The sequence below is a fragment of the Orbicella faveolata genome, unplaced genomic scaffold, assembly GCF_042242905.1.
Source record: "Orbicella faveolata isolate gen_17 unplaced genomic scaffold, um_ofav_v1 contig_36, whole genome shotgun sequence".
Classification (NCBI taxonomy): domain Eukaryota; kingdom Metazoa; phylum Cnidaria; class Anthozoa; order Scleractinia; family Merulinidae; genus Orbicella; species Orbicella faveolata.
Genome location: NW_028301565.1, coordinates 8,375,252 through 8,388,290, shown reverse-complemented (window position 1 = coordinate 8,388,290; position 13,039 = coordinate 8,375,252). Strand labels below are relative to the sequence as shown.

General features: G+C 37.5%; 1 protein-coding gene across 1 annotated transcript; it reads right to left on the bottom strand.

The window, feature by feature from the left end:
* Positions 1-128: 128 nt before the first annotated feature.
* On the bottom strand, positions 129-9,400 carry LOC110042928 (retinoic acid receptor RXR-alpha-B-like). Its single transcript, XM_020748315.2, has 4 exons — positions 9,142-9,400; positions 4,739-5,509; positions 3,888-4,502; positions 129-3,114 (listed from the first exon to the last, which is right to left on the bottom strand). The coding sequence occupies exons 1-4, from the start codon at positions 9,185-9,187 to the stop codon at positions 2,867-2,869; spliced, it is 1,680 nt and encodes a 559-aa protein (XP_020603974.2). The 5' UTR covers positions 9,188-9,400; the 3' UTR covers positions 129-2,866.
* Positions 9,401-13,039: the final 3,639 nt, after the last annotated feature.

Below are 13,039 nucleotides of genomic sequence, written 5' to 3'. Positions count from 1 at the left end.
TGTCTGTTCGGGAGAATTTTTAATATATTACTCATGCCAGCAAGATAATTTTTTTTTTGTAGGGGGAGGGGGTGGCAAATGAAAATGACTTTCATGCTACCCCATCCTAGGGCAAGCTGGTAAAGAGATTTTCTTTGAACCCTTCGATAATGAAGGAGAGGTTTTCAGCTTTATTTGCATTTGATTAACTATAAATTTAACACATTTCCCACTCCAAAATAGAGATTTATTTTAGTCTGAAAAGTTAAATTACTTATTTTAGAGTGTGGTTGCCACTTAAAAATATAAACATTAAAACGGCTTTGGAGTTGGTGGATTGTGATTACAAGCTCATATTCTGCCACAAGTACTTGTCTGAGCATTTAAGTTGTTTTTCAAAAGTTGCAAGCATTCTTGAGCGTCAAGGAACTTTAGTAAGCACTGAATTTTTTTTTGAAAAAAAAAAAATAATAATAATAATACTAAACAGTGATTCACACTAACTGATGTTATTGGAGACCTAAATCAAGAAAACCAAGTCTGACAGAATTGGGTCTTGTGATCTTACATACACTTGACAAACTTAGGTTGTTTCATATTTTGACATTTGGTTAAGCCTTCACTAATCATCTTTCCATGTTACAGTCAAACCAAGTGAAGCGTACCCCTCAAGATTACATCAATGAATTGATTATTTGAATACTGAACCCGCTAATCATTTCAAGAATGCAATAATGAATTGATTATTTAAATCTTGAACACGCTAGTCATTTCAAAAATCAATATTAATTGATTTTTTTGAACATTAAACCTATTAGCTGTATTCTTGGAACAACTAGTGGGTTCAATTTTCCAATAATCAATTCATTATTGCATTCTTGAAACGACTAGCAGGTTCAATATTCAAATAATCAATTCATCAATGTAATCTTGAGGGGTACGCTTCACTTGGTTTGACTGTAAACCATCATAATCCACTAATATTTCGGAAACATTTTTAGTCAGTGGGGCAGCTTGGTTGTGCTAGTGTGGGAATTTAAGAGCTATAAAGATGACCTAAAGTAAGAATTATTGAAGCCTGAAAATATGCATGTGAACTAACTTCTACAGCTGCGTGCAGTGACTGGTTTCATGCACTGAATACATGCATACATAACGTTTTTGTCTCGGCAAAAAGATTTACAAGTGGATTGAAAAATGACCATTTACATGCCAATGCAGTGTATGCATTGTGGTTCGATATTACCCTTGGTAAAACTGGGTATTTTCATGTACATTATAACATAATACCACACAACAGAACAAAGAAAAACACCAAGATGTACAAAGGGCAAAATTTAACCATGACATATGCATGAAAACAAATCAACATAAACTTAAAATATGTTGTAGTGTCTTTTCCATCCATGCCCCTTTGTCACTTTTCTTTTGAGTTCTTTTACAGTTTTAAGCCATTGCTTCGAATTTCAATGATTAACATATAACAATAATGGATTATTCTATAACTGGTTAGTTGACACTGAAATTGCCTAAAGTAATGCACCCTTCTAGGTGGCACTCTATGGTGTCACCAGGAGAAAAACAGTGTAGCAGCTTCCTACTTTGAAACTAAGGAGTTACTAAAAGTCTTGCAAAATGTCCCACTCTTAAGAGACTTGTAAACATGTAAGAACTAAAACAGTACCAAATGTGTCAGTGGTTCAAGAAAATATCCATACCCACCCTGTGGAAGGTCCTTAGAAAATGAGGTGTAGTGGGAATTTAAAATCCAAATTTTAAAAAGAAAGTACGAAACTAGTCCAGAATATTCAGAGCTCTGGGAGGGTTAAACCAAAAACCCTTCTGTAGGAGGAGTGTGGATATTTGCTGGAATATCAACATCATTTTTTTGCTAAATAATTTTGGTCTTGAGACAGAATTTTGGGCAATACTTGATACCTTGTAATTAGCTTAAAAGACTGCTCAGTTGTAAACATAAACTAATATTAACAGTAACATGAATATTTGTAACTTTTAGCTATTGCAGGAAATCAAATTTCTCTTTGACAACCACTCTACAGGTTACCCCTCCTGTATAATGATGAAATTATAAATTTTCACAAAATCCATTTGCTGGAGTTTTCACAGTAAATGCTGGGGGGGGGGGGGGCTGAAACTCCCATTTAAAAAGAATGGGAGGGTGCTCATCAGATATTTGGAAAAGAACCCCTAAGAGGTACCAAGATCCCATTTTGTGGGCATGGCTTCAAACATTTTTCCATCCCTAAGAGATAAAATTATTCTAAGTAAACACGTTAACTGATGCTGACATTTTTCAGCTCAATACCCTTAAAGGTACTGCAAAAACGCCTGCTGAGGTACCTAATAGGTACCAATTCTACTTTTTAAATCCCTTAAAGGTACAACAAGCACCCCCATCCATTTTATATGGGAGTTCCCCCCCTTCCGGGAAGTAAATGTTAGTTTGTCTTTGTTGTACACTGAGTAACCTAAAAGTTGATGTAACCCAGTTTTAAAAAGAGGCATGCTTTAAGCTTTCTAAAAAAGCTCTGTGTCATATTGGTTTTGAATTCTTGTATCATAGAATGTCATTCATAATTTGTTTCAAAATGATTTAAAAGATAGTAATACCATAGTTATACTCTAAAGAAATCCATAACCTAAGTCCTAGTTGGAAACCAAACTAACTTGAAAAAGAATAGGTATTGCATATAAGAACAGTCATTTGGTGACAATTTACATCTCTATTTCTCATGAGTTAAACCCACAATGCCTCGAATAAGACAGTTCCAACATCTGCATTGACCAAAATGTAACTGAATCCACCATCTGAATCCACTCTCCACACACATGGCTTAACACTGACACTTGAACACCAATGCCAAAGTTATCTTTTTGTGGAATGGAGGAGTTCTGACAAAGAATTGCTTGCATTAATCTGTCCTGTAAGACTCAACATAAAAAGACGTTCTAAACTTTTGGTGCCAATCGATCTCAGTTCTGGCAACCTTAGAAGAATGTTTCCAAAGCGATTGGGTTCACTGGGGTGAAAATTGTTGTTATATTCCAATAGTGATGCATGGACTTTATCTTGCAGTTTCTCAATGAGCTGCTGGTCATAAAGACCCTTGACATCTAAACAGAGACACAGAGCAAGTAAGTAATAAATACTCAACAACTGACTTGGGGTAACTGGGTCTTTATTGAGTAGTAAAGTGTTGCAATCTCCCCCCTCCCCAACCCCCCAATCACAAGGTAATGTGTATTTATGGTTTGCCACCATCACTGTATAATAGCTAGATGTGGCCCAGAAGTTCTGCCTCAGTGTTTAATCGTAATAAACAGGTTTATCACTCACACAAAAGTCAAGTACCAGCACATAATTTGGACAAAAATTGTAAACGTATTTTAAGGCCTAGGACTAATAGAAAGAACTAGGGTATGAAATACCATTTTTATAACCTTAAAAAATCTACCGGTAAGCAATCTGTCATCCACCAACTACAAACGTTTAAAAACAACTAACTAGAACAAATCAAGACCAGACAAGAGGCAGCACAATTTAATTGGAACAGTCCAAGAATAAAGCCAGAGCTGAAGTTATGGGTTGAGAGCCTGGAATCTATAACCCAGGTCCTAAGTCAATAACATCATACTTAAAGAAACAAATAATGAATTGATATATTAATTAATCAATATTAAACAAGGGACACACATCAGAGAATATAGAGGACTGTAGAGAGAAGAAATAAGAGTACAAAATTCATCACTCAATTAGTAATACACTGCAAGTAAACTGAACATGAACTTGTCAAACATACCACATTATAGTCGACTAACCAATTGGCTACATGTATGTGCCAAGAGAATATTAAAAAAGAGCTATAACTTAACTTTAATTTTCCTACCTGGGTTTAAGAGTATGATAACCTTTATGCAAACAAATTCTGCATCATCCAAATTCAGTTCTTTAAACTTTGCTGTGAGCTGCATAACACGATGCATAATGTCACCAATTCCTGTGACTTCTGCAGTCGAAAAGTCCAACACTTGCCCTTTACAAAGAAGTACTCCATTGTCTAAATGCAAAGATTGTTTTGTCAGATTGATCAGCATAAGTTCAATCCAAGCACTTCTTGAAAGAACCCGTTTATCACTCTCACTGATGTCATGAAGCAAGGGCAAGCATTTGAACCATTCAAGGTTTCTCTTAATCTGCTCCTCTGCTTGTTGAGTGACATGAGCTAGAGTCTTTTGCCCAGTATCCTCCAACTGGCAGCCCTGGCAAAACGTGGAAAGGTGATCAGCTGGAGGTTCATATCTCAAAAGTTCTTTAATAAATGGAGGAAAAGTTCTTGTTGGGATTTTCACAATTGGGACAGCATCTACGTGGTCTGAACTTAAACTGCTTGATGACAAGCTTTTTCTTGGCTGCTTAGCAGCTGGTTCAGATTTGACGCGTGTGTTAAAAGGAAAAGATGTGTTTTTGTGTTTTCCACCAGGTGTCCGATCTTCACGAACAGCTGAAAAATCAGTCAGAGAGAAAACAAAATCAGTCTACGGTATAAAGCATATTAAGAACTGTTACTATGAGCCATGATATTCTACTATATGTATGTTACAGATTTTACAGTTACTTATTAATGTATACAAAGTTACCATCAATTATTAAAGTTCATTGTATTCCTAGGAGGTTTTAATTACTGCACAAGAAAGACAGACATTTTTGAAAGCAGGTAGATGAATAGATGACACTAACCTTCTTTCAGCATGCCAGCTTTAATGCACTTTTGCAATCTACAGAACTGGCATCGGTTCCTGTGACGTTTATCAACGGGACAGTCTTGTGTCAAGTTGCGACAAGAATAGACTTTCTTATTTTGAACACTCCTTTTAAAGAATCCTTTGCAGCCTTCACAACTTGTAACACCATAGTGATGGCCTGTGGCTTTATCAGAGCAGATCACGCAAATATCATCATCGGCGGGTGAAGGTTGTTGAGGGGTGCCTGGAGTTGATGGTGTTCTTGGTGTCAAGGGTGACAGCGAAGGTATTGCTACCGAGGGTGTGGCTGGAGAAATGTCAGGATCTGGCTCTCTAACACTCCCTGAATTGTTACTAACAATAGCAGAATCTTGCGCTAAACAAGGACCCATATCAACTTCATCCTTTCTGTTAGCTTTTGGAGATGTGCTACAAGACTTAGCAAATCCATTTTGTGGGTTGGTACCACTGTGCGTTTCCTGGCTCGTTAAAGATGAGTTTCCATTGAACTGTATCAAAGTTGGAGAATATTGGTGCAGAGCGGCATGTTGCGTTGCTGCTAGTTGGTGGGGTGAAAAGAAATGAGGGGTGTAGAAAATGCTGCCTTGGGCCAAATACGGTGAAGCGATGGATACCATTCCTCTTTCCCCTTGAACTAAAGGTGGCTGAACAAGTAGTGGCTGTCCATTTGATGCCACCAAAATGGCACGAGGAAACACTTTAGGCTCTGTAGGGGATGGCAACCCATTGACATGTGAACTAGTACCTAGAAAATAGAAACAGTAACAACATCAGACAAACTAAGTTTGGGGTTTAACCTTCATTCTCTGGCAAAATTCATAACCAGAAAATTTTCCCCTGGTACAGTATTTTTCACACATGGCCAATAATTTGACTTACATAAAAGTAGTATACCTGGGGAGGTAGATGCAATTTTACATCTGAAACTAAGTTTAGGAAAAGCCATGTTTCTACAAAAACTTCTGTCTTCATCAGTTAGAATCTCGGAAAAAATTCTAATTCATGACCCTGATTTATGCAATAAAATTTTGATTTTGTGCAAAAAGGGTGTACACGTATATCGCTTTTGGGGCAATATATGCCATTTTTGCACAAAATCCTTAAATTATCAATAGAAGAACATGCTACTAGATAAATAATCATGAACAAGAAGATCTGTTAGATCTTATAACCGCACTTTTAAAATTTAACTGTTTGCTTAGCACTACCGTCGGAACGCAGTGCACATTCCAAAGCAGTCATTGATGATTCTTTTCTTACTGTAGACATCACATCACTTGATCAACACAAACTATATTATTGCACCATCAGTGGTAGCCATTGACAAATCTCCGATGATGTAATGGTCTTAATCTTTGTAGAACTTTCTTCGGGATATGTATGGGCATGAACGATATAAATGACACGATAATAACACTATTAACAACAGCTTTCTTTCTTAAAAGTCATGATTAAATTTAATTGGTGTTTTCCACGAGTAAAGGGCTAGCAAAGTAGTCACACAAGTCATATAATTTAATAATAAAACTCTATCCCGACCATTGTTTCGATTTTGGTCACTCCCGTGACCACAGATTGAAAACGTGACAGAAAATTGACATTACTTTCGATTCTCACCAAATTTAGACAGTGGGATGATCTCATCCTTAGCCAATTACAGGCCATTTTCCAGCTCTTTTCGTCATATCCCCCCCACGGGAGAATTTTGTCAAGTTAGCTAATTTAGTATGCAAAGTCTCAAATTTGCCATGAACTACTACTTATAATCAAAGACTATTAAGATTGTATCAAGTGGATTCCATTTACTTGGTGGCTTTTTGGCATTTGCAAGGCACAAATGTGACTATGGAGGTTTTGCATAGCAGCCACATTTGCATAGCAGGAACAATAGATTCTTTTTCCTATGGGAAAAAATGATCTTTCTAATGCAAAATGCTTTCATTGTTCCTGCCATGCAACACCTCTACAGTAATCTATTTGTCAATACCAGCAACATATCTAATGTAGAGTATTATAATACATGGTATGGAAGAAAAACAACATTCAATCTGAAGCTTTTCCGATACCTAAAAGACAAGTTGATCGACTCTTACACTCACAAGTTTAAAACAGAAATTCTCCCTAACTGTTTCCAAGGGCATTTGTTTTACAATTTAACTTATGAATTTCAAGGTAAATCAACAGACAGTTTGCCAATGTTTATTATTTTCGTTACGCTCTGTCTCTCTGATATTGTGTTAATGCTATAACATGAAATTAGACAATAATTATTGGTCTCTTTTGGAAAACCTGGCGATTTCATCTGTGCCAGCTGTTAACTCAATTAAATTTTGAACATTTTTAGAATAACTACTCCTTCCCCTTGCATAAAACATTGCCAGGTTGCCAATGACAACCAAACCCACTCACAGCACATCAATAACACTTTTAACAACAGACATGTACAAACATCCTGTCCACTGACATGTGCCTCTGATATCAAATTTAATTTTGTAGGTAGAAATTACAATTGTACATTTTTATTTCCAAAAAAAAGTGTCATCCTTATATTTAAATAGCAAAACTGCGTAGCTGTATTAAAACCAAAACATAAGAAACATCACAAATGCCACATGAAACAAGTTCCAGCCCTCAATGTTTATAAGTACAATCTCACTGTTGGGAGTACACCACAGGGTGTGTTCATCAGTTGAGTTTTGCATCAATGCATGATTGAACAGATCTAGGCAACTGTCATGCAACACAAAAATCTTAATGGGTAGCTCTGCTCTTTTACATCATAGAACACGTAAAAACTGTGGCTAGTTGATTTTTTTTTACCTCCCAATCTATCTTTTACACACTGATATTCTATAAAATAGTAAAGTAAGGCTGGGGTAGATATCTGAATTGATCTTCTAAACACTCTACTCCTTAATTGGTAGCCTTTTCAGATTCAAAACAACTTTCCAAGCATTTTCTACTGGATCAAATTCTATAATGGGTCAGGAAATTTCTCACTTTAAAACTACCAGTGCATAGATGTTCAAAACTCAAAATAAAAATACATTTCCCAACAAATACAGACACATTATTATACTGATCTTTTAATAGTGTGGAACACTTCCTTGAAGGAGATTCGTTTAGTGCTTAAATATTCATGTTATATGTTTACTTTTAAATTGATTCTATCCATGTTGCCAAAGCCCCTCCTACCTAATTTCAAAATCAATATCAATGATACCTAAAGTTCTTGTTTGATATAAGTCTACAGTGCTGTTAACATGCAGTAACTAATGTCCATCTCAAGAAGACAGAAGATCGACGAGACACAAAAATAGAAACTTTCTAAACGTCCCTATTTGGTGAATGTCATGAGTTACGTTCATTTGTCACACCCTTTACAGTTTAAAGGTGAACTGTACAATGTTCACGTAAGTTTTAGCACCAAAATAAGTATTAAAAAATCTAAATCGTACAAAGGTTTAAGAACTACAGAAACATTTTTCACGACAACAAATTTTGGAAATAATAGTTACAAGTAAGCTCGTCAATAATTAAATTACAAAAATAGATCATTTACGTCCTGTAGTCTAGCATTTGCATTGCTTAGGACATCAACTAATTTGAAGGGAAAGATAACTTCTTGCTCTTCTTCGCAACGAGTACCTATCCACTGCATTATTCGCTATCGAGAGCTAAGTTAAAATGTTAAATTCGGCTGTCGGCATGTTTTAGTCGTCTTTTATCTGAATAAACGAGGAAGGAGATTAGGAATATTATAAATAAAGGGCTATTCAATCGATAAACTTCCCTTAACGAAGCTAGTGCCCGGAGGTACGAGGATAAATGTTTATATAGTTCGTTGGTTACCACCAAACCAAAATCATGACAAATTATTGAGCTAAAATCGTCATTTCTCGCAATCTGAAGAAAACACGAGATGTACATGTGGGAACGTGTTGCACAGCACACTTGCAGCAGACTTCAACATGTATCTGAACTGCAATGCGATACAGTTTAAGCTTATTTTTCACCGGCGGAAGTAGGTCTCGAACTCAAATGTCTGTAACTAACGCTCTAAGACCAGCGATAGGCCTTTCAGACCGTTTATTAACAAACTAAAGGACTTACGAAATGCAAACACATGGCTACGTGGCTAACACACAAATTGTGACCCATCAAAGAATTATCCTTTTGTCGGAGAACTCGAGATAAAAATCAATACAAGTTTCACAGGCTCAGGCGTTCCAGAGGGAGAAGCTACAGTCTAATTACATCCATGACAAAAGAAAAACAAACAGAATGCGTTTTAACTTCTAAATGAGCTATTCTAACACGTTCTTGTGAGACAAGTGCTATCTACAATCGACCAGAGCGCTTGTTTCTACAACTTACTAATTCTCTCGCGAGTTCCAACGTTCCTTCCTTCTTCGACAGACATTCTTCCTCAATGGCCGCCAATTTACGCGGATAAAATCGGCCTTCTAGTCTCTGAATCTTCCATGAACTGCATGACAAGCGTAGAACACGTCAGCAAAACACAAAATGGCGAAAAAGGTGACACATAAATCTTGGTAATTCAGACCAGACGAGCAAACAGTGCCTTATCACTGCACCATCGGTCCTTGACGGGAAAATATCACGAGAACATCCGGGACCTTAAATTGCGCATACTCAATTAGCGGCTTGTGGAGATTCTGCTCCGGCACAAATCGATTATTTTTATGTTTTGAACCGAACTGAATGACTAAAAATAATGAAAGTTTTCGTAGGAGATTAATCAGGATTAAATCCTGGATTTTTCGGAGTCTCTACACGGCCACGAGTAAAGTTTTGATATATATTTTGTACTCCGTCTGATAAAATAATGGTTTGTTATTTCAATGATCTTTTTTTCCCGGCTTTTTTTTTTTTGTTCTTGCTGTTGCACATTGCTTCGTGAATGAAAAAAAAGGAACTGGCACGTAGAAACATGATTGCCTTTGTAATGAATGGAAGGTTCTCGCTGATTAAAATGACCTAGACTGAGCTTAGACAGCTTAGTGTGAAGCCTGAAGAAGGGGAGAGGGGCTGGGGGTTCTCTGTAAATTTTTGGGTGGCGGTGTGCCGCTGCAACACTGAAACTCTTGCCCTATAATAGAGCATGATCAGCTTGATTTTGCAACCCTTTTCTAGACTGGGCACCAAAACCCCCTACCCTATCCCAAACTAGCTCTTTTCCATGCAGAAACCTTATCACCATCATTTTTCAACATGCGTTAACTAAAAGCAATATCTTACAAAGTCACTGCCGAGTTTCAATTTCTATTATGTTCTAGACTAAATTATTCATACACTGGCCCCTTTCCAGGTAAATTACACCCTAATCTAGACCAAAACTGTCTGATTTCTATACCCTATCCCAGACTAAACTGTCTGAGACCATACCCTTCACAGCGGCACATACCCATGCATATAGCTCATATATGGGCTAGAGATTATGATCATGTTCCCTTGATGTGGGAGTACCCCCCGGGAGAAGGGGGCAGCAAATGAAGTTCTTTAACAAAACAACAATATGAAATAAGGGAAATGAAGACTAATGATCACGTTTGTTTATGCAGGAAGGTTCAAAAGTTCAGGTATTATCTACATTGTACGAATGCCTGTACTCAGAAAACGCTACTACGGAATCACATGAAGACCCGGTGAATGCCGGTGGGAGTTCTCTTTCTTTTTGCTTAACAGCACTCACGTGTTTCGCTTAATGTAAACAGAGCGGTCTTTAATTGAGTGTCTTAAAACCAAAACTAAAGTTATCACACGGACAATCCAGTGAGCCAATCAAAACTCGAAGCCAATACGTGTAGCTGGTGCGAAGCGCGGGAAAAACGTGCCGCTCGAGTCACGATAAATCCAATACGTTTTGGTTTTTGTTCTGATTTCGATGACAAAGTAGTCCAAAGTATACTAATGCAAAAACAAACCATCGCGAATTAAAAAATTGAAAAAAACTGTTCTAATGACAAACTGGTTAGAGATCTTTTGTGATCTTATATGAAAAATTTAGCTGCCGGACTGCCCTCGGTTAAGAATATTCCTTGACGTTTTTCTTCTCGTATGCCAGGGAGCAAGACTCCAGAAAGCCGGAACGTTTTCTCGTTAAACATGCTTGTAACTTAATAACTGAACAACTGACAACTCGAGAGCATGTTTTGCCAAACAGTTTCCATATGACTCAGGCGTGCACGGCGAGCAGATGAGCAGTATTTTCTTTACTTTGGTCTTTTGCTGTCTAACAATAAAAGCGCATGTTATTGGCCCTTTCCTTTGTTTAGCGATAAAAAGAGAGAAAATTGAGAGGTTTTGAAAAGTCTAAGAAGCTATCTTAAGAAATATATGGAAGCTGAAGATAGTTTGATAGACTACATTCAAGTTTTCCCTTTTCTCTTTTCTGTCATTGTGTTAGCCCGCGGACCCGGATTTGCGAAATTTCGGCCGTCTCTTCAGTCGAGTCGCATACTCTCGGTAGCTTCCGTATCATTAACATCCAGACAACATCCGGAGATTTCCGAAATTTCTGGAAAATGGTGGGTAAGAATTGCCCAAACCGTTGCTTGAAGGGAAAAGATTGGCTTGACATTTGAAATTATAAGTCGCCACAAAGTTTCCGAGCAACTTCTGGAAATCTTGTGGAGTTTATTTATTCTATAACTACGAGTATTCTCACGAGGGTCCTACCCGCGAGCAAGACTGCTTTCCCGCCGTGTTTATCTTCATTGCGGAATATGAACGCTAAAACAGTTGGTACGCACATCCTAATACCCGTCTAGAGTTAAAATTCTCGCCACGTATTCCTGTTTTTCTGCGCGCTCATTGTAAGTAGCGTGCGCGCGAGTTCCCTCGCGAGTCGATCCGTATTTGACTGACTACATTTCGCCCAGGTAAATTCTCTTCTAAACCTTAAGAAGGCCCGCCGTGGGCTCAGTGCAGAGTTGGAAAACGTGCATGGCTCCAATCCCCTTCATACCCCGCGCATCTCTCTGCGATTATAAAAATCAGCCCCATCCTGGCATATTTGCTGGGATATTTGCAATATTGTTTCAAAAGAATTTCTAAATAATGGCCGACAAATGCCCGGGGCGGGGAAAGAGCCGGTCTGGAAATGATGTAGTAAGTTTAGTTCTAAAGTTTAACCATCGATAACATTGCTAGCATTTATGTCACAAACTCTAGTAAATTTCCTTTGCCTTCGCAGACAGATTATGCATTTTAAATCAAAGGGTTTTCTCCTAAGATTATGAGTTTCTTCATTTTTGAAAGGTCCTGCTTAATGAATTTAAATAATAATACTAATAATACAGGGAGTTCATCATATTTGCATTGGTTCATGTCCCCTCCAAGTAGGCTCTGGACGAAACGGGGAACAATTTTCCCCTTGTAATTTTATGATCCGGAAACCAAAGTCACCTTCGTAAGTTAGCTAGGGAATGACCAGCCAATTACAGGCTTCGAAGTGGAATTTGATAAATTACCACAATTTTCCTGTTAGCTCTCCCCGGGGGGGCTAACAGTGAATAAATAAAATCAAAAATTTGAATTAGAATTTTAGGTCTTGCTGCGAGGGGAGGGAAGGGAGGGTGGGTAGAGCAGAAGGCAGGGAAGGAGGGCCTAATATTGAAGAGGGTCCACTGTATCATCCGAAACAAGACTCGGCGCCTGCTTTAAATTGTTTGAGTGAAAGTCAATTGACCGTCCACGATCAGCACTAAACGACATTTTCCGTAGATAACAAATAGATTAGGGCGAGGGCAAACTTTTTATCTGTCTTTTTTCTGACTGAATTTAAAGAGAGCTAGAGTAAGGGTTAAATATAACACCTGCGCTACGCAGCTTTGAGTTCTTCTTTTAGCCTGGGCATTGCGAAGGGGAAAATGTTTCAGGCAAATAAAACCCAGTTGTAAAATTTCACCAAGTTCTTCGTTATTCGTTTAATTTAATACATTTTCCTTTTCACAACGAGAATATCACACGACTTAGCCTTAACTATACTAATTTCTCTTAAACAGAATACGAGTTACTCAGTATCAGTTGAATACATTTATAGTCAGGGGAAAAGTCCCTCATCTAGTTTTTGCATAAATTCTGTTTAGGTTTGCCTGAAGATAAACGGTCTTAAGTATGTTCATTGGAATATAAAAAAAATATCACGAAATTGCTTTTAAATCCTACATGATAAAGCTTACTTCCAAAACGTAATTTTTTTCTCCTTGCGCTTAAATCTGTCTTTAATACATAAAATAAGCATTCCAAA